The sequence below is a fragment of the Hippocampus bargibanti genome, linkage group LG01 (assembly GCF_051943395.1).
Source record: "Hippocampus bargibanti isolate YZ-2025 linkage group LG01, ASM5194339v1, whole genome shotgun sequence".
In the NCBI taxonomy this organism is placed as follows: Eukaryota; Metazoa; Chordata; class Actinopteri; order Syngnathiformes; family Syngnathidae; genus Hippocampus; species Hippocampus bargibanti.
The window spans coordinates 18,670,030-18,697,940 of NC_142734.1; the positions used below are offsets into that span (position 1 = coordinate 18,670,030).

Here is a 27,911-nt window from a genome sequence, read left to right on the forward strand (position 1 = left end):
TGTGGCCCCACTGATTGTTCCTACATTCCTGACTAACGACTCTCCTATTTCCCCCACTCCCACTGGTATCACCTCATCAGCATTACGAATTTTGCCTAACCTGTTTTGCCTAAGCAGGCTATTGTATAACGATCCAAATTGAATCTCACCCCACCGGACCGGTTTAATGAAGGATTTTGTTGTTTCAAGCTACAAAAAGGAGAGGAGTAGCAGTACCTTACATTGCAGGAGGAGAGTCCTTTGGCAACATAAAATTCCCACTTATTTCAAACCGATAAACACGTTAAGGCAAAAATTAGAGCATCCAAAAGATAGGCTAGTAAATGAAAAACAAAGTAATGTAGTTTTGTCCGAAACCTTCAAATTTGTACAGATGACGGCTGAAGAAACCTTCTCATCGATGGACCACTCCTGTACGACTGAGAGCTTACACAGACATAATAATGTAATGTTCTTAAATACATAACAACATATTTTTTTCAAATATCTACTAGTAATTATCACATTAGGATACATGTTTAATCAGAACATAATATAATTTTGATAAATCGTCGGCCTCCATCGGTCATGGCTGACCATGGATGACTGTCCCGGTGGACCAGGGGTGCTCACACTTTTTCAGCATACGAGCTACTTATAAAAACAACCAAGTCAAAATGATCTACCCACAACAAAAATGCAAAACATAATTATTTTCAAATGTTTTAAGGATTCTTTGTATGTACAATGTATGTTGATGTACCTTGCATAACTGAATAAGCCAATATTGCACAACACACATAATAACTACATATACATAACATAATATATAACTATAATAATAATAATAATACATTTAATTTCAAGCGCCTTTCAAAACACCCAAGGACACTTCACAATAAAAACAATAAAACAAAGCACGTAACAATAAAACCATAAGTAAAATGATACAGAATAAAATAGCACATAATCAGCCAGGGATGCATAGTCCGGACAGTAGCTGCTGACAGCCAGCCTCAAGCACATTTCCAAATAAATGTTCATCATTCATGGTGGAACGGTATTTGGACTTAATGATCTTCATATAGGAAAAGGCTGACTCACATAAATAACTGGAGCCGAATAATGCAGTCAAGGAGGTAGCACATTTCCTCGTGTTGGGGTACTTTTCCTGTGTGAGTAAGTTACAGAACTGTCCATGAGCCCTAGACCTCAGCAGTGAGAACACTCACATTCTCCGATGTCTTTCCACGTTTGCTGGGTTAAATCCTCAGCCATGGCTTCACAGTGCCGTGTAACGTATGTCTTGACAGCTGCAGAGCTTTGATTGAAGATAATATCTCTGCCTTATTTTGAACAAGGAGTCAGCTTACTTCAACGAATGCTTCTTTTACCATCTCTCCGTCTTGGAAGGACTTATTGTTTTTAACGATGGCGTGACTCACCCGGAACGATGCTTCAGTGGCGGCTTTCGCTTTTGAAGTATGTTGAGTGAAAAATGACTGCTGTCCGGACAACTGGGATTTTAGTTCGTCCACCGTTCTCTCTGTCTCAGCTGGCTTTTCGGCGGGAAGTCAATGTCGTATTTTCCATGAACAGTCCGAAAATGCCACTCCACATTTTCCCATTCCGTATGAAAGTAATATGTTTTGCCCCCTTACTTGATCCAGCTTTCTCACTCATTTTGATCACCATATGTTTTAGCAAGGGCTTAAAATGTGAGGTAATTCGCTGACTAGCGTGTAAATTTTGCTGCGTTTAGCGCCGTTGTTTACGCATGCACAGCGACCTAAAGGTAAAAATTCAGTTGTCATCTGAATGGTTGCCCTTTATGTCAATCAAGTGACTGGACGTTTGATCGGCTGACAAATGTTTTTTTACTGTCACGCTGCGATCGACCAGTACTACCTCCGTGATCGACCAGTAGATCGCGATCGACGTAATGAGCACTCCTGCGGTGGACAGTGTGCCTGGGTAGTGTATGATGGAGAGCAGGTTGTCGCCTATGCAGCTTGCTCCCCCTCTCCACCACGCTGACTGGACCAAAGGAACAGCTGAGTTGATACAATTTGGGGTCAGTATGGTCGCAGGAGCTGCCGGAAAGGTAGCGGAGTTCGCCACCAGACCGCCTTAGGTGCGCCATTACCGGATCGATTTCGGGTTTACTCCCATAGGAGCTGCCGGAAAGGTGGCGGATGTCGCCACCAGACCGCCTTAGATGCTCCGGAGACTCGTGAATGGCGGGGTCGTCTTTACACTCGTGTAGGTGTATAGGACCTACCCACTGCCAATGTACAGCACGTGGTATTCCCAGGCGGTCTCCCATCCATGTACTAACCAGGCGCGACCCTGATTAGCTTCCGAGATCAGACGAGATCGGGCGTTCTCAGGGTAGTATGGCTGTTTTTGATAAATAGACAATATATATGACAGGAGAAAAACAACTCGTGATGATAAAGTGCCCTTGAGAGTTTTGAAATGTATGATGATGATGATGATGATGATGATAATGAGTTGTAGCCAGCGATGGCCCAAGGGTTAACACATTGACCTCACAGTGCAGAGGCCATTGGTTTGATCCTTCCTCTCTGGAGTTTGTATGTTCTATCTTGGTCTGTGTGAGTTTTCTGTGGGTACTCCAGTTTCCTTCCACATTCCAAAAACACGCACGACAAGATGATTGAACACTTTCAATTGTCCCTCGGTTTGAGTGTGAGGCGAGCGCGGATGGTGGTTTGCTCTGTGCTCTGTGTGTCTCTGTGATTGGCTGGGAACCAGTTCAGGATGTGCCCCACCTTCTACCCAATGACAACTGTGATAGGCTCCAGCACGCCTCGCAGCCCTTGTGAGGATGAAGTGGTTCAGATATTCACTATTAATTTATTACTTTTATTATTAGTAGTGTGCGCTTAGAAATTAAATGTATTATTATTATTATTATTATTAAAATGGATGAATGGGGAGGAGGAACTGACCTCAAAGCAAACGTTATTGTCCAACGTGATGACTGTTGAAACTCACCACCGCCATTTAAATCGATCAAACCACTGAGCTGTTTGTTAGTCAAATACTCCAAAATTCAACCTAAAACTTGGGGGAAATTTAAAGGACAACCGACGTCCCCGGACAAGTTGTGTCTATAACTTGTAAAATGGCTTCAAATGACTTCTACTGAGCGTATTTTACAAAGATTCCACCGCATATAGCTATATTTTACGTTTTAAGACTTGTGCTGAATATTCCGGAAGCCTTGTTTTTGAGTTGGTGACGAGTCCGTACGTGACGTCACTGAAGGAACGCCCCTGACCGAAAAAAAGGGCACATTGTAGCAGTCCTTCCATCACGTCAATGCTTGTTTGGTCTGAAAACCTCGTGTTGCGCCAGAAGAGGGCGTCCAAGCTCCATATAAGGAATTTATCAGCCGATGGAAACGCAATACACTGTCATGTCTATTTTTATTGGTGGTATGCATTTGAATAAAAATATCATACTGCATGTTTTGGGTATTTTAAATGCTATAAAGCGGTTTTCTGATGTCAGTTAGGAAAAAAAAGTGACGTCGGTTGACCTTTATGTGTCATTATACATTTTTAATCATGTTCACGCTTTGTTGTTATTGAACATTATATTATGTTATTATATATGTAACGGAGTTGTGCACTTAGATTATTAAATTATGAAGGAAGTGACGCAACGGCGCACAGTGTGGCACCATGTCCCGCCCATAGTTTCCAGAACAATCTCTTGGAGATTCAGGGTGAGTCGCAATTTTCTGTTGGTCTCGATTAACGCGCATTTTCATGACAATATCTTATTTTGTTTCCCCTTTTGTACTGTCTAGCTTTATCTAATTAGTTCCCTTATTCATTTCGAGTCCAGATTACTTTTTGTGTCATTATTTACTTCACGTTTTGTCGAGTGGAACTTTGGAGCACATGTGCTTCATAGTGTTTTTCTATTGCGCAGTTAATCACAAGACGAAAGCCATGCGACTTCACCCATCCCTTCTGCCATACTGTGCTGCAGGTAATAATTGTTTCATTTCGTTTTTATTGAACAATATTTAGTTTCTTGTGTCGTGTTTCATTTGCCCGTGAGTGTCCGTGGCGGGTTGAACTGTGCGCCAGCCATTACAAGCGCACTGCCGAGTCTCTGCCTATGATGCGTTCAGGGACATCTTGTAAATAACAGTGAACTTGTGTTGTATTCTCTTTTTCTTTAAATAACCACTATACGATCACACGTTGTTAATTCTGTTTTATTATCTACAATGTTTTGCATTTGAGAACAATCTCGAGGAGATTCAGGTTAATCACAAGACGAAACCCATGCGACTTCACCCATCCCTTCTGCCATACTGTGTTGCAGAAATAAAAGAAATAAAAAGACACATTCACGCGTCACATTTATAATTAAATATTCACTTGATGTAGTATTATCATACTTGTACTAGGTTTTGGGCCATTGTGGTGGCAAGCGAGCTGTATTTATACAATTTTTTTTACAATTTACTAAAGCAAGTAACACAGCAAACATCTGTCTGCTCTTTATTTGTCTTAGATTCACTTACATTTTTTTGTGTGTAATCTTCAAGGACTGCTCTTTTTTGATGTAACTGTGAACATTGCTGCTTGTGCCAACAAATTTCCCTCCCGGAATGGATATAGTAATCAGGGGTCACTAAGATGATGCTCACAGGAAATGATGCTCACAGGAAACGGATAGACCCCAAAGACCCCACGAGTACCTTGAGGGCCTTTTCTAAAAATGACCAATGATGGCACATTGTGAACGTTGTAAAAACATTTGAAAAGGTCAATACTATTAAAGCACTGCAAAGCGATCTGTTTCTTCATTATTGAAATTCTAATTATGTTTTGTGACGTGCGAGATAGTATTTGCGCATTTATTTCAGATGCTTGTCTTGCTCCTGCACATTATAATCGGTACCCAAGAATGGCCATTGAAGTTTCAAAAAGGTTGGTGACCCCGATTTTTGTATGTACGTACTGTTAATTTCCGCCACCGTGTGGACATGTCGGAATATCACAAGTGCTATTGATTTCTTTCCCCTTTTTCACCGAAAGCGTTTACGGTACTCATTGAGATCCTGTGTGGACATTTGAGGGAACCAATGTCGTCCAAATTAAATGTGCCAAAAGAACAAAATCCACAATTATCTTGAGATAATCGTGGGAAATACTGATCATATCTAAGATTTTTAAAACGCTTATAGTACAATTTTGATTTATGTGTTAATACATGTTTGAGTGGGCGGGAAGATGTCAGAGGGATGATTTGGAACCAATCAGCGACGACCATAGCGGAACTGCAGTAAAAAGTCGGAAGTACATCGACGTGCCATATCCCGCGAAGGTTTGTTTTGCAATTTTGCGAGAAAGAGTCACTGTATTTGAGTATGTTTTCGATTATAGATGTGAAGTGGTTTAAGGTAAAAAAACATGAATATTTCAAAGTCGTGCGCGTTAACGTAGTCCGGATAAACATGGTAGTGTACAATCCCAAAACACATTTGCAAAAATGTGCCACCATAAACGTCTTTATGCTTTTGAACTGGCGTAAGAAGACGTCTGTCAATATGATAAAAGCAAATAGTGCATAATCGACCATCTATATCTGTTTACCTTTTCAAAGTGGTTTTGCGTGACATTTTGTGATCAAATCGCAGTTAATTGCATTAAATATTTGTGTCGTTAAATATTTATTTTACCTGCCCTATAAACTAGTGAATATTCATGCATATGTCTGTCAGGGTGTACTTTGAAGTGTCTCATTGCATGCAAGTTTCGATTTATCTGTCTTTATCATCCTCACAATGCATTACTTTTTTTCTTGTCTTTTAAACAATTATTCCATTGAAAGAAGCCTTTCTGGAGTCTCGTGATCATGAGTAAACGAAAGGCCAAATGTGTTTCGAAGCCGATTGGAGAATGTATCTCACAGGTCAGAAGACTTTCTTGAGAGTAAGGTTCCTGAATCATAACAAGAGTTACAAACACCCTTCAATATGTGTTTGCAATATCAGCTTCAGAAGTGTCTGAGAGAGCGACTTTGCCACAATCAAATCCCCAGCCGGCTTGAGGCATCAGAGGACCAACACAAGTACATTTCAAACTGCTCTCTTTCTGGAGTGTTGTTTGTTGCATCTCCCTGAACCTGAATACTGTATATTTTCAGACACTTACTGGGCTTGCTCCAGCGAACTGCCAGCAACGGAGAAAGTAACTCCGTGCTCATCATTGGTCCCAGGGGATCAGGAAAAACTGCGGTGAGATCACACAAGAACTGCAAACACACTACTTTCCTCTCAGCGTTGTGCAGTCCCAGGCACTGGTGGTGTACTTTTTTGTCTGCAGCTCCTCAAGTGTGTGTTAAGAGATCTGCTGCAAGAAAAAGAAGTGCAAAATAACCTCCTGCAGGTCCATCTTAACGGTGGGTCACTGGTTAACTCTTCCTTGCCCCGATCCAGGTCAACACATTTTTGTCTGTTTGCGCAGGCCTCTTGCAGACTGATGACCGAATAGCCCTAAAAGATATTACACGCCAACTCAACCTGGAAAATGTTGTTGGGGACCAAGTGTTTGTGAGTGTCGGATCAATTCAATGAAAAAGTGAATGCCATCTATGCCATGTGATATTCTTTTGACATGATTTAATCACTGAAGGCCATGGACAGCGTTTTATCCGCACCCAAGCATGAAAAAAAACGGACACATTTGGAAATGGCGCTCTACATCATACAGTATTTTCAATTCCCGAATAAATTTGTAACTGTGAGTGAATGAGTTAATGTTAATATTTTCTGATAAGGCATCACGGGGCAATACCGAAGAAATGACACTTTGCTACAATGTGAAGTCGTTGTGGAGCTGGTTCAATAATACATTTAATTAGTTTCAAATGACAGAAGATTAATGTCTTAGCCTCTTTGCAACAAAAGTGAGCATTCCGGCAATTGAAAATGTTCAATTATTTCAGTTTTGCCGGCTACTGATTTTACTTCAGTAAGACACTGTATTATAACTTTATTTTTCAATTGTAGATGTACTATATATGGGCAATAATTACTTTGACCCGCTGCTTTATGCCAAATATATGAACTGCCATCTTTCTCTTGATCAACTGGTGTCTGTGAAATGCTCCATGAGTGGTGACTTGAATGTGATGGGTTTCAGGGGAGCTTTGCAGAGAACTTAGTCTTCTTGCTGGAGGCACTAAAGAAAGGTCAGATCACAATTCACAGATTCCTTAAGTAAATCTGTGGCGTTGTTTTCCTCTTGGCTGTTTTTACACAAGTTTGTGCTTAGGTGACCGCAGCACCACGCGACCAGTCTTGTTCATCCTGGATGAGTTTGACCTGTTCGCTCACCACAAGAACCAAACTCTGCTTTACAACCTGTTGGATGTATCTCAGTCAGCCCAAGCGCCTGTTGCTGTGGTCGGACTCACCTGCAGGCTGGTCAGTTATCCTCCTGTCAAGTTACAATCATTGTTTGAACCGAATTGAGTCGATATTGTGTCTGATTCATTCAAAAAATATGGCCAGGTGCATCTAAAACAGGGTCATTAAATCAGACACATTTAGGTTCCCAGAAAATATAAAATCAGTGGAGGTTTTTGCACTGCATTCCAGGATGTCTTGGAGTTGCTGGAAAAGCGGGTGAAATCGCGGTTTTCCCATCGTCAGATCCACCTGCTGAGCAATCTGAGCTTCACTCAATACCTGGAGCGAGTCGCATCCCAGCTCAGCCTGCCCGACAACTTCCCTGACAGGGAATTCATGTTTGACTGGAACAGCAGCGTGCGGGTAGGGCAAAGAAATGTTGGCACAGTCAAACAGCAGCAGTCATGTAACTATTTGTTCTCATATTTTATCAATAGAGCTTTTGTGAAGACAAATCAGTGGAGGAGATTTTACAGAGGCATTTTAATTTCAGTAAAGACTTCCACTCTTTGCACATGCTGCTGGTGAGGGAATCGTCGCTTAAGATACAAAACATTTGATATTTGTTTGTCCCAAACGAATGAGTGAATATTGACTATATATGGGTTATGTCACAAAGTTGAACTCGATTGTTATGTTTCCTTCCAGATGTTGTGTTTGAGTCGTGTCTCTACCGAAAATCCGACCATCAAGCCTGCCGACATACTTGAAGCCAGCAGACTGTGTTTTAGCGATGCCAAGTCCAATATGCTTCATGGTAAAATAAGACAGAATGGGATCATTCATGCAATGGGATTGGACCCTTCGGTTCACATCGGCTGCTGCATATCTTGCTTTCCTTCAGGTCTATCGATCCTCGAGCTGTGCCTGGTCATCGCCATGAAACACCTCAATGACATCTACGAAGGAGAGCCATTCAACTTTCAGATGGTTCACAACGGTACCATGCGATTTACATGCCAATGAATGTGATCCGTTTGAGTATTCTTTTTTTGAGCCATTTTCATTTTCAGAATTTAAGAAGTTTCTTCAGAGAAAGTCCAGTTCCGTGTACAACTTTGAACAACCTGTTGTCATGAAGGTGGTTGTAAACACTCAAGTTACTCGAACTGGAAGCCCCAGGCATGGTCATCCAGCGGCTTTCTTGCTTCCCGCAGGCCTACGAGCATCTGCAGCAGCTGGAGTTGATCCGACCAGTGGATGGCTCTTCCGCCAAAACACAGCGTGAATATCAGTTGATGAACCTGGCACTGGACACCAGTCAGATCGTAGAGGCCCTGCACAAATATCCGCAATGCCCCACAGACATCAAACAATGGGGCATATCTGCATTCGGTTAGGGTTCATATCCTCACCACATGAGAGAATGTCATTTCATCATTGTACTGTTGTCTTTCTCAAATAATAAAGCTAATCTTTTGATAACAATAAGAGATTTTAGTGTCATTGCGGAATAAGCATCACTCTGACCCTCACACAAATAATCCATAAAAAAAATGCAGACTTTTACAAGTACTGTAATTCTTAATTTAAAAAAAAAACTGAAAATACCTCTTTGGTTTGTGTCGGTGTATCTTGTGTATTTGCATATCGAATATTACTTAGTCCCTGTCGTAAGAGATGTGAATTGTCATAAAACTGACACGTGTGCATCCAAGGAAAGAAAAGGCAAACATCAATTTTCACAATCTAGAAACATTTATTTACATCACATGGATCACTTAAACGGATTAAAATTTTCCACCGGCTAACACCACTTACAGCGCTGATCACAGATCAGTTTCATCTCTTCCGGGAAGAGTCCACAGTTGCTGATGGCTTTTATCTCATTTGTCACCGACATAAAAATACACATCGTGTATCTGTCTATGAAGACCAGTGACCCAAAAGGAAAAGAACCTTCCGTGTTCTCCCCATGAGAATCTGCATGTCTTTGATCAGCGCTGCATTTTAGAGAACCTCAAGAATAGTGAGGTCATAAACTTAGTGTTTTTTTCCTTATTTTAAGAAACTTCTGACCTTGCAACCAAACGATCGCAGTCTTGGTAATGAGGTCATTGGAGATCAACGCTTCCTCTTGAATTCTTAACAGCAGGGTCAAGAAGGAAGTTGAGGCGGTGGAATGGAACACCGACTGATTTCATGACCACAGTATTGCAAATGTCAGGGGAACTGCTCGGGTTCCCTGAGCAACACCACTGTAAGTGCTTTCTGGGGAAAAATCAGCAAAATACACCAATGAGCCCCTATCTTACACAAAGCTCAATTGTGGTGTACAGTTGAAACCAAAACACAAGAAGTACAAATGAATGTTCTGTATAGGAAACAGATTTTTCACACACACACACTTATAAAGATTGAGCTCATAGGATATACTTGATTTAATACGTTCGCATGTCTGTACAGGTCCTCGGCTGTTTCAAATAGAAGGGCAACAAGACACAAAAGATTCACAGGTATTCAGAAGCACAGCCATGCTGCTGGCTTAGAGGAAGTCTTGCTGGGAAAATCTATTCATACACCTTTAAAGGACAACCGACGTCTCCAGACAAGTTATGTCCATAATTTGTAAAATGGCTTCAAATGGCGTATTTTAATAAGATTCCACCGCATATAGCTATATTTTATGTTTTAAGACTCGTGCTGAACATTCAGGAAGCCTTGTTTTTGAGTTGGTGACGAGTCCTCACGTGACGTCAGAAAAGGACCGCCTCCTGACCGTAAAAAAGACGCACTGTAGCGTCTTTCCATCACGTCAATGTATTTTGCTGTACTGTTTTTTTTAAACCCCTGTGTTACATCCAAAAGCCGCCAGCAGAGGGAGTCCAAGCTCCATGCAAGGAATGTATCAGCCTGTGGAAACGGGCTGATTCATTCCTCACAGGAGCTGATCGCCATTTTTCTGCCTCTTTTGTGGGACGTTATATTGCAGTCCAGATGCCTCAAAATGACACAGAAGGACTTCTTTAATCGATGGCAAACATGTATGCTTTCCTCCTCAGAACTATTTGAATCATATTCATAACTGGATGTGTAACAAGCATATTATCCAAATCTGAAACCATTGTTTTTATTCTCCAGCAATGCAAGACGTCTTGGCGTGACGTCACGAACTGGGGGCGGGACTTTCTGAAAATGCCCAATTTGCAGCTCAATTTTTTTGCAGATTTTGGACACTTTAAGTCATTTTTATTTGTGTTTTGCATTTGACGAAAAAATATCATACTGCGTGTTTTGGGTATTTTAGATGCTATAAAACGTTTTTCTGATGTCAGTTAAAAAACAAAAAAGTGACGTCGGTTGCCCTTTAAATTGAACACCAAGACCACAGCGGAGCCACGAGTCAAACTGATTTTCAAAGATTGTCTCCCGTGATCTCATTTTGAAACATTAAGTGCTCCATAAAGAAAACCGAAGTACTTCTTTCTGTGGTTTGATTGAATGAGCCAGCTGCTGATTTTGGTTTTCGCCCGGAGGCGTATGAATGAACCTGAAACACTTGACTGTTTTCTACCATAACGGCACAATCACAAGATGGTCAGCTGAAAGCGGAGCTCGACTTTGAACACGGGCCACGAACGATCTGTCCAGTTACAGCAAACCACAGTCAATAACATTCATTTGTGGTCTTGAACGGAGAGTAAGGAGCAGTTTGCATCTTTTCCTAAAGAGTAAAGTGAATTCCTTCCTGATTTACAAGTAAGGATACCCCAACCATTTCCCCCCAAACGACAAGCTGAACTCATGCCAACTCGTAGCGGTTGGAGTTGCAGCGGCGTTACAAGCCCAATAACTTTAGGTCTTTGAGTAAAAAATAAATACCACAAATCAACATGAAAGGATTCAAATCTAAATTAAATGCTACACGTTATTTGTGTGTGTACTGAAAGTCACTCTTGCAGCTAAAGTGTTGAGTCGTTTGTGGAACTGGTTGCATAAAACTTACCAGAACATAGAAAAGCATAGAAGTACTGAATCCCTGAATGGTGTTTTGGGACTGTTTCACTGATGCAGTTTGAAGTCACTGTACAGGAAGGCGTCGTTTGACAAGGTGTGGTTTTAAGGACACATTGCAGATCATTTTAGTTTTTGAATGGGAATTTGAATAGCTGGAGAGATTTGAAATTGAAAAGATTTGAGGACAGGACTTTTCAATTTGGTTTACTTGCCACACTTCCCGCAATCTGAAATCCCTGTGAGTGAGGTAGTGTCAAGCTTTGAGAGGGCAATAAAGTCATAGCCAATTAAGGGGGGAGCGCCAACAGAATGAGAGAAACAAGAGTGTTCCATTGATTCAAAGATCATGCTGCAATAACAAAGGACATTGATGGCTTTGACTTCCTTTGGGTTTCCCGTGCTGCTGAAATAAGTTTTATTCTGAGCTTGGGGTCTGACCGACCTTAACAACAGTTCTGAGTGCCTTGCATGCTGGGTCCGAGAGGACAGTAATTTCATCTGTGCTGTATGTCATGCATATTAGCATATTTGACAATAAAGCTGACTTTGAATTATGACGGGGAAAACAGACACCAGGGAACCCAGAGATCTGCCCATTATCAAATGCTTTCAGAATGCCATGTCTGCATTCATACATTTCCCCAACTCATCTGCTGATTTCAAACCGCATCATGTGGAACAAACTCAAAGCTTGAGGAGACTGCAGTTTTACCGGCACCGGTGTAATGGAACCCAAAAATAGTTGGAGGAGGAAAGAAAAAAAGCAGATACATCCGTTTGGCCTGACATCTACAAGAGTAACAACTTTATGGTATCAGAATCAGAAAGCCTTTAATAGTCCCACAATGGTGAAATTTGCAGAAGAAATGGCACCAGGATGAAAGATGCATGTCTACTCTCGTTTGATGGCGGCACAGACTTGATGTGTTTGGCTTGGAAACTGTATATGACTGGCAGTTTAGTTTGGTGGGAACCCAACCTGGATTGTTACTACTGTGGTGACTTGATTTGGCGATGAAAGGCGCAGCGTTAAAAGTCACAACCAGTGCGGAAGCGAGACCTGGTACTACACCTCGGTCAGCGAGCTCACACCGTAACCTGAATTTTAAACAAAGAACGGCAGTCTTGTGACTTTACTGTCCAGCATTAGTGTCGAGATGAGGTGAGAAGAAGCGCAAGAAGTCGCGACCTGAAAAACGCTGATCTGAGAATCGCGAGAGTGACAAGGATGGCTAGCAAAGATTCCTGAGGCGTATGAACAGAGAGCAAAAACCCTTAATAGTAGTCAAATGATGTGTGCAATCAAACAAAGAATTGAGCTGGCTCTACTGAATACATTTCCAGAACAGGGCTGGTACCTTTGGAATCTTCCTCAAAACCGCATTTCAAACTTGAAACTCCAAAGACAAACAAGGTCTGATTTACTGTGTCATTCAGGCTATTAAAAATACAGTATTCAGAATTCAGACAACATGAACAAATTTCAAAATAAAAGGGAGGAAAAAACTTCACGGGTCTCTAAGATTTGGACTGGTTCCTATTGTTGGAGCAATGCTAGCTAATCAACTGCAAGAAAAAAGAAGAATCATGGCTAAACAAAGGGCAAGGTATTTAATCGACTAGCAAAGAAGTCGGAACACTCGCTAATGTGTGGCCATATCTACTGACACTCTGCTAACGACATTACCCATGAGCACCAATAAGGGTTGTATCGTTACGATGCAATTAAGCTTGTGAAAAGTGATGAGTGAGCAGTAACTATGAACAGTGAGAGGGACTAAACATACGTGTCCATCTGAACTGAGGTATCCTGGTTGAAGGAGGTCTATGGTTTTTATCATAGTAATGCTTGAAAAATGGATCACCTGGCCCAACCCCACCCTATCCCCTTAAAATAAGATAAAATGGATTAACAAGTCAAGTGGGTTCATAATACATTATGTACAGCAGCATTACACTATAAACATTCAAAAGCCGTTGCTTATTGGCAGAATGTTAGTCGATACTTCAAAAACAAACAAACAACCAAAAAAAGATACACGCACAAGAAAACAGCAAAAGTATCAAGAGCCATACGCCCATATTCTTCTTTTTTGAAGTATTGAGAGTTTGGTGAAATTCTGCAAATTTGCAAGGTATTTTCTCACTGTTGAAGATCCAGTTGACGCTCTGACGTGTCGTGTATATAAAACCGTGATCCAGCTGTTTGTTGAGTCTCGCCGTTTCTGCACCGTCACTCGTTTGCGCCGTCATCATCATAGGCAAATGGTTCCAACTGTTTAAATCCTCAGGCACACACGTTGTCATGAGGTGGAGTTCATTTGATGTAGTGAGGTGGGCGCATGGTATGTCCTGAGTGCGGGTAGCGGCCGGTACTTTACAAAAACAAAACCCGACAACAAAAACGCCGAGCAAACCAGAATGACACAAGCTAACGCAACCAAACCAACCAGGGTCGGCTGCTCGTCCCCCAAATCTGATGCTTGTCTGGTAGTGCGTTGGCTGATCATAAGCTGGACTCCTTGGGTGGGAGGTCCACATTAGTCACCATAGTGACGACGGTGACGATCTCCTCAGGACCGATAATTGGAGCCTGTCGCTGCATCTGGCCAATGCGCTCCTCTACACAGCCAGCAGAGAGTCGGGCCTCGGCCTCGTGGTCCCAGCAGTCTTCAATCGTTTCGCAGAGCATGGCTAGACCCTGAGGGATGCCAGATGATCAACATCATTATCGCAGCAAGAAACAATTATTGTATTCACCAATGATGGATATTCAGCTTTAACTTTTAGAGATTAAATTAATTTGACCATATTGAAACATTCCTATGCACACGACCAAGTGTTTAGAATTGTGGTGGTTTGCGGACAACTTGCGATTCTGCAACATGGAGCAGGAAGATAAAAAAAAAAATCCAGGTATCAATCAAAACATTTCCTGGGACGTCCAATCACAGCAGGAGAAGCTTATACCAGATGTTATCTCCAGTAGACTCGATTATAGTCATGGTCATCAGATTGGGGTCTCTCAAAAGTCCATACCACAATAAATAGATCGGAGCATATTACTCCACGTCCAGTCCTAAAGGCTATTCAATGGCTGACGTTTGGCAATAGAAAAGACTCAAGTTCTGCTCGTGGTCTGCAAATCACCAAATGGCTTGGTTCCTAAACGCATTAAGCAAATTACATTAAAAATATACATATTACATATATAAACCCAACAGGGCTCTGAGTAAATTAATTAGTGACAGACAGAAGGAATAGCGCTCTTCCACAAGATGTTACAATAAATGGGTGAATACGGGTTGCCACTCCTGATGCTGAATAATAGATTCACTTAATTCACTGAGTCAATTAATGTTGGGAAATACACCTGCAGGATTATTTGCTGAAAGGAGATTGTCACGATGCCAAAAGAAATGTTAAATAATTTTGTGTTTTCTGGATTTTGGATGGGAGAAAGGTACGCATTTCTCCCCATCCAAAACAGTAGAGTTGGGCGACCACTAATTAACTCTGAGAAGGTGATTGCAACCACCTGGGAATGGCCAATTGCCACTGGGACTCGATTGGCCAGAAGCTCAGGTGAAGCACCTTTAAAGCCAGACTGAGCAAGTCACTTCGAGGAGGAGGAAGAAGAGGGACAAAGGACAACCTGGAGAGCAGTGTTACCTGGGGTCTGCCGAAAACTGATATCAACTTCAAAAAAAGAAAACTCACAATAGCCTTCCTGCATCTGGCTGAGTGAACTTTTATCAACTTTCCACCTGCTTGCTGTCTCGCCGCACGACAGAGATCATCATTTTTGATGGAGAGGTACTATTCATCAATTGTTAGATGGGCTGGCACAACGTCAGGGCAAATTTGAGCAAGATCTGGAACCCTGAGTTGCTCCTGATGCTGCTTCATCAATAGTTGATTGAGGACAGGTTTTGAAAGGCGCTTAGAAATGGAATGTATTACTATTATTACTTTAACCTTGCTTTGAACTGTATGACCCCTAAATGAACATATGTGCATCGTCTGGGTTTTATGATGTCAAAATGTGATTATGATGATGATGACGTCAAATTGCATCGATCTCGTTGTTAAACAGCTGCTCTGAATTTTGCCGTTACACTTCTTGTTTGAGAAAAGCAAGTTGTCAAAACAAGATTAAAACACTGAAGAGAGGTAAAAGTGTCGAGATGGCCAAATTTAGGTCACCTGTCATGGTAATACATAGTGCATTTTTGGATTAATCCTGAAATTTCAGGCAAAATGTCTCATGAGAAGAGCATTTTGAAAATATATCTACAATTTAAAAAAAACTAAAACAAAACAGGACACACCGTGTGTTTCTGCCAGCAGTCTCGAAGGCAGGGGCGTAGCTTCTTGTGCACAACCACCTCCTGCATGTCCTCCAGAGACGGATGTTGGCCCACCTCTTCCTCGAAGGGCAGCATGTACTCATCTACCGGGCCTGGTGGCACACGATTGCCTGATTAACGTTGTCATTACAATATGGTAACGTGGTCCAGCAACGGCCAATCAACAAAGAGGCTCACCATCAGCAGCAGTGCATCTTGAAGAGAGTTCCCACAGGACAAGACCGAAGGCGTACATGTCAATGCGCAGAAAGGAGTCACGCTGGAAATTAATGGCTCCCTCGAGGACCTCTGGAGCCATGTAACGCCGCGTTCCCACCTTTAGGTCCAAAGGACACACATTACGTAGGGTGAAAGCATATTACCGATGACACAAGGAAGATCTCTGAACATACTTGCCCATGTGTGTCCCCTGCTGATTTTCCAGCTTCAAATTTCAGCGCAAGACCAAAGTCAGCGATGCAAGCTGTAAGGTTGTTCTTCAGAAGCACGTTCTTGCTCTTGATGTCCCTGAAATAGAACCACAGAGATTTAGGATGAGAGGAAGCGCCAAACCAGTCTTCTTTTAATTTTCAATTGTGTAAATAAATACGTTTTTAAAATTAGATTTTTAACTCTTTCACTGCCATTCACAAATTTATTTGGGAATTGAAAATATGACGTAGAACAGCATTTCCGAATTAGTTCGGGTTTTGTTTTTTCTTGCTTGGGTGCTGATAAAGCGCTGGCCAGGCCTCTGGCAATGTTTTTCCCTTCCACGGGGGAAATCATGTCCCCCGTGGATGGGAAGACCACCCTCATTTCAAGCTCATATAACTCCAGACACATATAATTTAGGAAAAAAACTCTTGTTTTCTGATGAAAGAACAGAGTAAGGTTTGTTATGCTGCATTGAATGTTTATGTGGTCCTAAAACTCAATATTCTGTGGGTCCTGAAATTCGAATGACAATGACAATGGAGTGGACACAATTTTGCACGTCTGGCAGTGAATGAGTTGATATTATTTAAAAAATGAATAAAATGAATACAAATGTTTTTATAAAAATTAAATTACTGTTAAACTGGTTGTGTCTAGGCAACCTGGTCAACTGAGACATAAACACATGCGACAATGATTCAGACGTCTGATTGGAGAACCTGTGAGCAATGGAGGGCTTGTGTCCGTCTTTATGTCCCGGGATATCTTCGTGGAGGTAGGCCAGACCACGGGCAGCCGTCTGAGTGATGTGGCACAGCTCATTCCAGGACACCACATTGGCCTTTAGATAGTCTGTCAGGGAGCCCTGCCAGTGGGAGCCAAGTGTCAGTTTTGGCATTCACGCTTTTGAATCCATCACGTCACATCGCAATTTATTATTTAATTCTCTATTAGTTTAAAATGTAAAACCACCCTTAATTTTTGCAGCAATTTAAACTTCCAGAGAGTGATCATAAATTAAATTCCCTGCCAAGTTTTTGTTAGATGGCCTTGTCACGAAACATATTGGGGGAAAGATATTGCATACGGATCACAATAAATGACAATATCATTGATGATTTGTAATGCCAATGATATTAGAATATTCGAGCATAATACTTCACACTACCCTCTTATAATGCAATTGATGTAATTGTCAAAAACATCAAATGTTAGCGATAAAACAAAGAACAATAAATAGAATATCTTAGACATTTGAAAAATATCAATTTGGAATGAACAGTATCACAAATACAAACTTGTACTATCCACAGGCTGTACACCTGCTCATTGAAACAGGTATGGCTCTGTGCAATTATTCATGTGAGATACAGTAATCAATATTGATTGAGTAGAGAGGTACGGTTGCTGGCAATACTGCCCTCATAGTGTCAGCAGTGCAAAAAAAGGTTCTTGCAAGTAAAATTTGACGTTTCTACACTAGTGAACACTAGAGGGCAAACAGCACCTGTAAACGTTACATTGATAGTCGGTTTGTCCTGGTTGTTGTTTTTTTTAATTATAAGACAGTTGTAAGCATATAACTCAAGCTTCCAGAAAAAAAGACAGCTGTCTGTGCATTGGCCAGAAAAAAAGAAAGACAGTTTAAGCAGGTATGGCACACATGGCTTTGCAGGTGAGCAGCATTGCATGCAGATCTATGGTGGAAACAATCAGCTGTCAGGCATCATGAAAAATCCTGCTGTGCCAAAATACTGAAGGCCGCCGAACATTTCGCTGTTTTCAAGGCTGCACTTTATAGCCAGAAAAGGGAGGAGTTGCGCAGATCTGAGTTATGGATCCTCTCAAGCCCCCTGCTGAGAAAACAATTACAGGTGCTGATTTATGAGCCACTTAAGTGATGTGCTCTGTCTAGTGCAACCTTGCCAAAAAGTCCTTCAACACAAATGTTTTCCAAGCGATTTCTACTCCAAGTAGAAAGATAAGTGCACTACACCGTGCACCTATAATTTTTCAGATCAAGAAGGTGGCATTGGTGAAATTATTAAAACACTGGGGGTGGGGGGCTAGTGTACTGACTAATCTTGCTTCCACTACATTCACTAACACGGAAAAAAAATCTGGCAGGAAATAAAGACAATGAGTATACAGGTATAAACCCAATATAAAGGTCACTTGTCACATGATTGGACTCAAGTTACATGTTTTGGCTTGAATAGAAAAATATTTTTTTTCCAGGCAGCCTACCTTGTCATGGTAGGTGGTGATGAGCCACAGCTCCAAGTCCAGGTTGTTGTTCCTCTTCTCCACGCCGATGAAGTGGAGGATATTTTCATGCTTCATGCCACTCACGCTGTAAATCTCGTACTCGTTTTGCCACGAAAGCTTGTCCTACAAGATGCAAGATAACACTATTGTTCCTGTGATCAAAATACTGAGCTAAACCTGGTATTGAACATGACATAGGAATGGTTGCAAAATTCAGGGAGGTCTCAAAGTTGAAAACTTGTGGAAATTCATTGGTATCAGCGAGGAACACCTTTTCTAACTGTGTGACCAACTGAACCATGACATACAAATAAATCTGGTGAATAGTCATATTGACTCCCATTTTCACCCTTTAAATTTGGAAGATATCCCCATTTTATCAATGACAGGATGATGCCAGTAGAATCCTGATCAAATATTCAAAGTCACTGCTCTTTTGTTCATATTTTGTGATGTCCCACTGACACTCAAATCCATCAAGAAATGAACACCTGAATCGGGAAGATCTTCACGGCCACATATTCATTCAGAAGCTGGGCCTTCCATACGCATCCAAAGCGTCCCCTGGCCTTCATTTCAATTAGCTGCAGTGGTTTATGTCCCAGGATAGGAGATGGTGGCGAAGGGCCGGGATCCTGCGGGAGCAGGCAAAGCATTAAAATTGTGTTGATGAGAGTGATAGATTATCCTTGCAGTCATGTTATGCATTCCGACTGGGTCACTATGCAGTAACACTTGGTTCCACAAGAGGTGACGATGAGTACACGGGCATGGTATTGGAAGTCGAACAAATAGTAAGACTTGAACCACCTTCATGCATGATGTCTCGTGAGATGCCTGAGAGTATCTAACAAGGCCTGAGGTTTAACAATCAAATGATTAACTTTGCACCTGTTTGCCTGTATATTTGGACTCGCCTCAAGACTGGAGGCCAAGAACGCACGTTGGTAATTTGAAGAGTATGGTTACCACAGTTATGGGCGATTTAATCGTTTTGTGTTTTGACAATTGGGTGACGTGAAAATGTTCAAACGTGAGCTGTGTTGTCATTGCACTTCTTCCATTCATTTATATCGGATGTTTTGGTTTTACTTCTCAGCTTAAAAACAGCTACATTATTTGTACAGTGCACTTGTGCAATCATAGTAACTTGGAAATATTACTTGGCCAGCATTAGTCATCATTAATGTTTTTTTACTCTTTTCTTGACATTACTTTTGAAAAGAATTGTCTGACGGCACCAGTGCAGCCATGCGAGATTTCTTGCTATGTTTGTATTGGAGAATTCCAGGATAAATCCACATGACGGTTTTTTTTAAATAGGGATTTTAGTTTGTCTTTTGAAGACAAATGTACATTGCCTCTGCTCTAATTGAAGAGGAAACTGCATATTTCCTCCTTCCTGATTGGAAATGAGATTGAAAACCCACATGCAGGTGTGCCTGTTAATCACATAAAAACTTCAGTGAAAGCAAAAGACAGCAAGTGTTCCAAATCAAAAACAGGTCCAACACAGCAAGTGATCTGGTTTAATTTGATCACTTTCAGATGTGACATCACGGAGAGGGTGGGGCTTGGGTTTGTTTGCAAACAGAGGGAGAAACACAGAGTGAGGGGAGGGTTACAACAAGGCATGCTATTGGAAAAAGTGGCTCATTGAGGCTGGTTCACGACTGATGGATTTGGATGTCAGCAGATGTAGTGCTGGAATCTTTCCAGACCTCTGCAGTGATGGTATGAGAGAAATGAACAAAGGAATCCTTCTGCCACACCGGCAAGGTTCCTGTTTTTACTTGAACAGAGGGGCTTAGGCGATAAGCCACGGCAAGTTTCGAAACCCCGAGGCCAACCGGATCCGCTCGACCATTGTGTTCACGCAGTCGAAGTGCAAGCTTGTCAATCCGAGGCTGTTTGAATGGGCAGTTAAGGGCGAGGCTCAGCATACAAATATCATCTCCAGACAAAAGGCTGCGGATATCTTGCATACATAAAGTCTGACAAAACTAAGAAGGAAAAAAAAAAAACATCAGGTGTGGTTGAATGGAAAGACAGTTTAATGGGAAAAGATTTGAAAAAGATAAATTCCAGCAATTCAGATGAGAAACGAAACCACAATCAGGCCAATTAACAAATTGGACAACTAAGGTCAAAATACACCTGAATGAAATCTGTCAATAAAGCCGTTGTTGACAAAGCAATGTTGTTTCGGGAGGTCCAAAATTGTATCTCAATGTAACGCAGGCGCATTGTAGAACACACGGCTGTTGTTACATTGCTGTGCCGCTCAAGATAAAACAGCGAGATAACGCTTTGCCCGCAGCTGAAAATTCCAACTACAATACACGCGGTTCAAACATGGCTTTAGAATACGAGGAAAGCTACGCGGCTGTCCAGAAAGTTATACAAATGAGTTTTCTGTGTTAAAGCTGAGTTGCAACTGGAGTCGTTTCAATAACGTCAAAAAAAGCTAATTTTAATTGCGTCTTGTGTGTGTAAAAATGGCCTGAAAATCAGAATCCATGTACAGAAAAAACATAGTGCACCATACAAGGCTGATAAAAGCTGAATGAATCTATTGTGCTTGGGGATGTCTCTCAGGAATTGCGGGTTCGTCAAGCTTTCAAGATTCAATCATGATTGGGGTCTGATTTGTGTTCTAAAACCCAGTGGCACATCTTTTCTTGAGTTGGTCCAGTCTAAAAACAGGCTACAGAAAGACCATCTCAACAGAGGGTCAGATTAGGTCTCAGTGAGAAGTCACTGGATCCCACTCGGAGAGCGCCATTGCATCCAGCGGCGGTGTATAGCGCTCATACAGCACAAAACAGAAAGCCAGGCACCAACAATCGGTCACTTCATGCCGTCCCTCTCAACAATCAGCCTTCTCTCAGGCACTAATCAAGTCAGCCTGACATTTCCTTTAATTGGCACTTATTCACGTTTAGTGCAAGTGCGTGTAACTATTGAAACATTACTCTTAAAAGGTGAGGGATGTTCAGCTTTCGGTGAAATTCACAATGCACTAGAACGGTTCAGTGTTCCTGTGCTTCATTTACAACCTGCTGTCCTCTTACAAGGAGCAGAATGCCAAATCAAAACAGGTCTTTGACTTTCCTATACGGTCTCGTCTGCAGCTCTCTCACAAATTGTGCTGATGAGCTAAGTGACCCATTTATCTCTAAGACCATCCTGAAGCAAACCTTGCAACAATAAGGTACTGTTTATTGATTGTTTCGCGTCATCTTTGTTTCGTGATGTCAAAAAGCATGCTGGAGTGAATGGTGAAAAATACATTCTAAGCGAACAATATATTTACTGGTCCCTTCACAGACCCAACACATGTTAGGCTACCAATTCGATCCTTGTTTGCGAACAAAAAAGTGTACCCCCCCAAATAACATCCATCCATCCATTTTCCGTACTGCTTATTCCTCATTAGGGTCGCTGGAGCCTATCTCAGCTGTCTTCGGGCACGAGGTGGGGGACACCTTGAATTGGTTGCCAGCCAATCGCAGGGCACAAAGATGTACAACAGTCACTCTCACACTCACACCTAGGGACAATTTGGAGTGGTCAATCTGCCTGCCATGCATGTTTCTGGAGTATGGGAGGAACCCGGAGGACCCGGAGAAAACCCACGCGGGCCCGGGGAGAACATGCAAACTCCACACAGGGAGGCCGCAACGGGACGCGAACCGGCGACCTCTGCACTGGGAAGCCGGGGTGCTAACCACTCGACTACCGGGCCGCCCCAAATAACATTAAAATACTAAATAAATATTTGGACATTTGCATTCAAGGGCTTGAAGAAGGTCAAAGATATTTCACCAATATTGTGCATTTTAGAATCAGCCTGAACTTTCGTCCCGAAACTTTTAGGAGACATGTATTTGGCTTTAAAGGACAACCGACGTCTCCGGACAAGTTGTGTCCATAATTTGTAAAATCGCTTCAAAGGACTTCTACTGAGCGTATTTTACAAAGATTCCACCGCATATAGCTATATTTGACGTTTTAAGACTCTCGCTGAATATTCCGGAAGTCTTGTTTTTGAGTTGGTGACGAGTCCTCACCCTACGTCACTGAAGGAATGCCCCTCAGCGAGAAAGGACATACCTTCCATCACCTCAATGCATTTTGCAATACTTTGTTTGGCTTGAAAACTTCATGTTGATCCGTGTTGATGGTGAAATTAGAAGGAAAACACATAAATAGCGCGACAGTAAATCGTTGTGTGTTGCGCCAAGACTTCTACAGTGTATTTGATGTTTGCTTAAAAAACATCCCAGGAGACAATTTCCACTGAGCTTTGTTGCCATCTTCTGCCTTTTTTGGGTACTGTGAGTACTAAAGAGTTTGTCACTACATTTCTCTCCACATGCATCAAAATGACCGGAATAAATCTTTAATTGATTGCAAACATGTATGATTTCCTCTTCAGAACTATTTGAATCATATTCATAACTGGATGAGTAACAAGAAAGCATCTTTTCCGCATCTGAAGCTATTGTTTTGATTCTCGAGCAAGGGAAGACGTATTGGCGTTACACCACGAACAAGGGGGCGGGAACTTCTGAAACTGGCCACTTCCGGGTTCAATTTGAAGTAGTTTTTGGACACTAAGTCATTTTTATTGGTGTTTTGCATTTGACTAAAAATATGATACTGCGTGTTTTGGGTATTTTAGATGCTATAAAACGTTTTTCCGATGTTAGTTAGAAAACAAAAAAGTGATGTCGGTTGTCCTTTAAATGTTGACAAAATGACATTCTGGAAAATGACATTCAGCTCAGGCTTGGGGTCCTTTTGACAGTGACAAAATGGTGGATGGGAGGTGCATAACTTGGTTGTGCCTCAATTTTTATGTCAACATAGGAAAGGGCAGCATACTGGCCATCGGTGGAGCAGATTCAAGCACAATATGTTACAGAGACATCACACGTAGACATTCTCGTGAAAAAGAGGGGGAAGGGCTGCATTTAGAGCTGTGGAGTCACCTACTTTCCACCATGCACAATATATTTTCAGCAGAAAACACAAAGACATTCACACGTGCAATAAACCCAGGCAGCACATACAAAGGTTAAAAAAATACAGACAGAAATGTGCGAGGTATTAAATGAACAAGATGCTGTGGAAAAGTGAAGAGAATAAGAAAATGACAGCCCGGGACTGAAGTGGAGAATCCATACTGAACGCAAAGGAAGGGAGAAATTAACTGTGTTTTAACTACAATTGAACTTCTCTTACCTCCACCATAATGTGAAAGGGGTGCTTCATGAAAAAGAACATAAGAAGCAAACAGAGAAATTATTGGTATTTTATGTCAGTTAGAGGATGGAAAGAGATTGGAGGTTAGCGGTAATGGAAAGAATTCTTCCTGCCTCTGACACCAACTTTGTCCTGTCTGCAACATTGATGGCATAATTAAAACTAAAGGAGAGAATGGGATGAGAGCAATGCCAGATGACACTCCGAATGTTAAGAAGAATAGAAAAACGTTTGAGCATGCAGCACCGATTATGTGAAGACAAGTCAGTAAAGACAACCTAAGCATCCCAGCTTTGTATTGTATTCTATCTCAAGCTTTGTTTTGAGAAATTTGGTCAAATGTTCAGCTGTTACCTGGAATTTATATACTGATGGACACCACTCCCACTTAACTTCAAGAAGGTTTGCTGTGTTTGTCTCACAAAGGAAAAAAGAGGAAAACACTGGGGAAAAAAAAACATTAGCACCGATATGGAAAATTTATGCAAAACAATATACAAAAATTGAGGTTGTTCTAAGAAAAAGAATGCACACTTGAAAATAGCTCATGTTGAAAACAAGGAGCACATTAATGATTAAATGCTGCGCGCATCTCAGTATAAATCCTGCAGGTTGAGACAATCAATTTCAGTTTGGCACACAGAGGCGTGAAAAATGGAGTCCTGATGGCAAGTATGCAGTCTATGAAGAAACTGCTACTCTGCTGCACACATGTCATCCTGGATGTTTTTTTTTGGTGTGAGCAACAGTTTTATTCCATTTTCCCCCTTAAATCATGATGACACAATCTGATTAACATCCTTATAATGTCAATGGGGAAAATAAGTATATAATCTGGATTGATAGCTTACATTGCAGTGTACGGTTAAAGTAAAGGTGGCAAAGGCCAAACAAGAGGCCTATGATGACTTGGATGCTCGGCTGGACAGCAAGGAAGGCAAGCCTGATCTTTACAGGCTGGCGAGACAGAGAGACAAAGATGGTAAGGACCTGCAACAGGTTCGGGTGATTAAGGATAGAGATGGCAATGTATTAACAGGTGCCAGTAGTGTGATGGCAAGATGGAAAGAGTACTTTGAAGAATTTATGAATGAGGAAAATGAGAAGGAACAAAGAGTAGAAGACGTGACTGTTGTGGACCAAGATGTAGCAAACATTAGCAAGGATGAAGTGATGAGGGCGCTGAAGAGGATGAAGGGTGGAAAGGCACTTGGGTCTGATGATTTACCAATCGAGGTATGGAAGTGTCTTGGAGAGGTGGAGGTTCCTGACTGGGTTATTCAACAAGATCTTAGATGGTGAACAGATGCCTGAAGAATGGAGACGGAGTGTACTCGTGCCCATTTTTAAGAACAAAGGAGATCTGCAGAGTTGTACTAACTACAGATGAATAAAGTTGATGAGCCATACAATGAAACTCTGGGAAAGAGTAGTTGAAGCTAGACTAAGAGCAGAAGTGAACATTTGTGAGCAGCAGTATGGCTTCATGCCAAAAAAAAAAGAGTACGACAGAGTGCAGTGTTTGCTTTAAGAATGCTGACAGAGAAGTACAGAGAAGGTCAGAAGGAATTGCATTGTGTCTTTGTAGATATGGAGAAAGCGTATGACAGGGTGCCCAGAGAAGAACTGTGGCATTGCACGAGGAAGTCTGGAGTGACGCAAAAGTATGTCAGAGTGGTGCAGGACATGTATCATGACTGCAAGACAGTTGTGAGGTGTGCTGTCAGTGTGACGGAGGAATTCAAGGTGGGGGTAGGACTCCACCAGGGGTCAGCTCTGAGCCCCTTCTTATTTGCTATGGTGATGGACAGGCTGACGGACGATGTTAGACAAGAATCTCCTTGGACCATGATGTTTGCAGATGACATTGTGATCTGTAGCGAGAACAGGGAACAGGTGGCGGAGAAACTAGAGATGTGGAGATATGCCCTGGAAAAGGGAGAAATGAAGATCAGTCGCAGCAGGACGGAATATATGTGTGTGAATGAGATGGATCCAAGTGATGCTTCTGGGAGAAGAGATAAAGAATGTGGATGATTTTAAGTACTTGGGGTCAACTGTCCAGAGCAATGGAGAGTGTGGAAAAGAGGTGAAAAAGCTTGTCCAGGCAGGCTGGAGCGGCTGGAGAAAAATGTCAGGTGTGATGTGTGATAGAAGGGTTTCAGCAAGGATGAAAGGAAAAGTGTATGAAAAGCCATGATGTTTGGACTGGAGACAGTGCCACTGAAGAAAAGACAGGAAGCAGAGCTGGAGGTAGCAGAGCTGAAGATGTTGAGGTTTTATTTGGGAGTGACCAGGTTGGATAGGATCAGGAATGAGTGCATTAGAGGAACAACTCATATTAGAGGCTTTGGAGAGAAAGTCAGAGAGGCCAGACTGAGATGGTGAGATGTCCAGAGGAGAGAGACCGACTATATTGGGAGAAGGATGCTGAGCCTTGAACTGCCAGGCAGGACACCGAGAGGAGATGTGGTCAAAGAGGACATGAAGGTAGCTGGTGTGAGAGAAGAGGATGCACAAAACCGGGATAGATGGAGGACATTGATTCGCTGTGGCGACCCCTGAAGGGAAAAGCCGAAAGGAAAAGAAGAAGAATCTGGATTGATAGCTTAAATATTGCTGTTTAAAAAAAAAGCTTCACGGAAAGCGTTTGAGACTTGAGCAAGATATTTTTTTGATTTACAACACAAAAGAATTGGCTTTTGCTTCTCTGAAAACGAGCGTCACCGCCGGAAAAGTGCTAGCATTAACATTGCGCGGAAACCTTGAATGGTCGCAAGAGTTTCAGAATGGGCGGTGGCTGCTTGTTTGGACTTGTATGAATGTGCTGATGTTCAAGTTTGATCGCTGCAGTAATTTCACAGTGAAGTTGATATTAATTTATTCATTCGCATAAGTACGATGTAGTGGAATGTCATGATATGATGTCAGGTCAGATTTTTTCTTCACGCCCAGTGTTGATATACCGAAACGTGACTTGAAGCACATTTTCCTTCTACAACTAATTCTACTGAATAAAACAAATTATTAATTTCATACTGCAGCAGGATTGGCAACAGGAACATAACACCCCCGTTAACCCCAAAGTAATTTCATTCCATTTGGTAATTTGGTTTCATTGGAATTGAAATCCAAGGCCCTCTGTTAAAGCAAGTAATGCTGATCTCGTTTCCTCGGCGCAGGGCATTTGGACGAAGGCACAAACACGCACGCGCACACACAGAATTGTGATAGAAGTGGTTTCGGCCGCTTTAGGTTATTTTCCCTGTCAAATAGAGGAAAAATTGACCCCCAACCCCCTTTTTTAAAATTAGCGGCAGCTTAAACATGACAGCTGAATATTGTTGCAAAGAGTTTGGCTGTGTTAATACAGTTTTAAATTAGTGATACACAGTCCGATTTAGGTGGTTCAATGAATTGCCTTCCAATTGATTAAATGGTATAGTTGAGTTTTGTTTATTGCACGTAAATGCACGGACATCATTCAGTAGCTCGACACAATTTTGTTTCAGATTTTTTGATAGATGTAGATAAAACCAACCTTTGCTTTTTCAAAAATTTGCAGCTGGAACACCACTGCTATCAATGAATTTGCAGTCAAGCAAAAAAACGTTGAATAAAAAGCATTGAAAAGTTTGTGGACCGCTTACATACAATTATGAAGACTGCAGTCTATCCTATCTCCTATTTTGTTGAGTTAGCAAACGTTGTTCCATAATGTAATGATAAAGACATTGATGAATTATTCAATGAGTGATTATACATCATTTTACCAAACTGTTTTAAATGTGTTGACACGGTGAATTGCAGGACAGAGTCCTCATTTAGTTAAACGTCTTGGAACAAGCATATAAGACCAACTTAAAAGGATATGGTTGAGCATTAAAGGATGGATCAATAACGCTTTCATGACTGTGTTGAGTATGAAAGTACTTTTAATTTAATGTATTATTAATAGAGCCCAGGTCTTATTGTTTATACTGTACTCATGATTTTTCACAAAAAAAACAGAACATATTTTAATACTTAGCCAATCGATACCGTCCCAAATGTCTTAATTTTCATTTATTCAAACAAAGGTATCTTAAGATAAGACCATTTACATGACTAAAAGTATTTTGCTGCAGTACTTCAAGGCAAATTAACACATATACTGTAATTTTATTATGGGATATCAGTAATGA

General features: G+C 41.5%; 2 protein-coding genes and 1 pseudogene across 4 annotated transcripts in view; 1 reads left to right on the top strand and 2 right to left on the bottom strand.

Moving 5' to 3' along the window:
• Nucleotides 1–2,268: 2,268 nt before the first annotated feature.
• On the bottom strand, nt 2,269–2,387 carry LOC148903409 (5S ribosomal RNA; annotated as a pseudogene).
• Nucleotides 2,388–5,231: 2,844 nt separating this feature from the next.
• Nucleotides 5,232–8,910, top strand: orc4 (origin recognition complex, subunit 4). 2 transcript variants are annotated; one of them, XM_089002108.1, is made up of 14 exons: nt 5,232–5,355; nt 5,863–5,943; nt 6,026–6,102; nt 6,178–6,268; nt 6,357–6,432; nt 6,498–6,583; nt 7,176–7,224; nt 7,308–7,459; nt 7,634–7,807; nt 7,882–7,968; nt 8,093–8,201; nt 8,289–8,384; nt 8,458–8,525; nt 8,602–8,909. In XM_089002108.1, exons 1-14 carry the CDS (start codon nt 5,242–5,244, stop codon nt 8,782–8,784), a joined length of 1,443 nt encoding a protein of 480 aa, XP_088858234.1. In that variant the 5' UTR covers nt 5,232–5,241; the 3' UTR covers nt 8,785–8,909. The 2 variants fall into 2 exon arrangements, with proteins under 2 accessions (XP_088858234.1, XP_088858244.1); XM_089002118.1 differs by lacking the exon at nt 5,232–5,355 and adding an exon at nt 5,371–5,431 and having other exon boundaries at nt 8,602–8,910.
• A 209-nt stretch (nt 8,911–9,119) lies between these two features.
• Nucleotides 9,120–27,911, bottom strand: part of LOC148903411 (activin receptor type-2A-like) — a 58,695-nt gene continuing 39,903 nt past the window's right edge. The window contains exons 5-12 of one of the 2 annotated variants that reach the window (XM_089002089.1): nt 23,707–23,730; nt 18,948–19,091; nt 18,436–18,579; nt 16,908–17,053; nt 16,164–16,278; nt 15,949–16,087; nt 15,733–15,863; nt 9,120–14,102 (exon numbers count right to left, since the gene is read on the bottom strand). In XM_089002089.1, coding sequence (XP_088858215.1) covers nt 13,908–14,102; nt 15,733–15,863; nt 15,949–16,087; nt 16,164–16,278; nt 16,908–17,053; nt 18,436–18,579; nt 18,948–19,091; nt 23,707–23,730 — 1,038 coding nt within the window. In that variant the 3' untranslated portion in view covers nt 9,120–13,907. The remainder of the gene's footprint in view (nt 14,103–15,732; nt 15,864–15,948; nt 16,088–16,163; nt 16,279–16,907; nt 17,054–18,435; nt 18,580–18,947; nt 19,092–23,706; nt 23,731–27,911) is intronic. The other variant, XM_089002096.1, reaches the window with a different exon arrangement.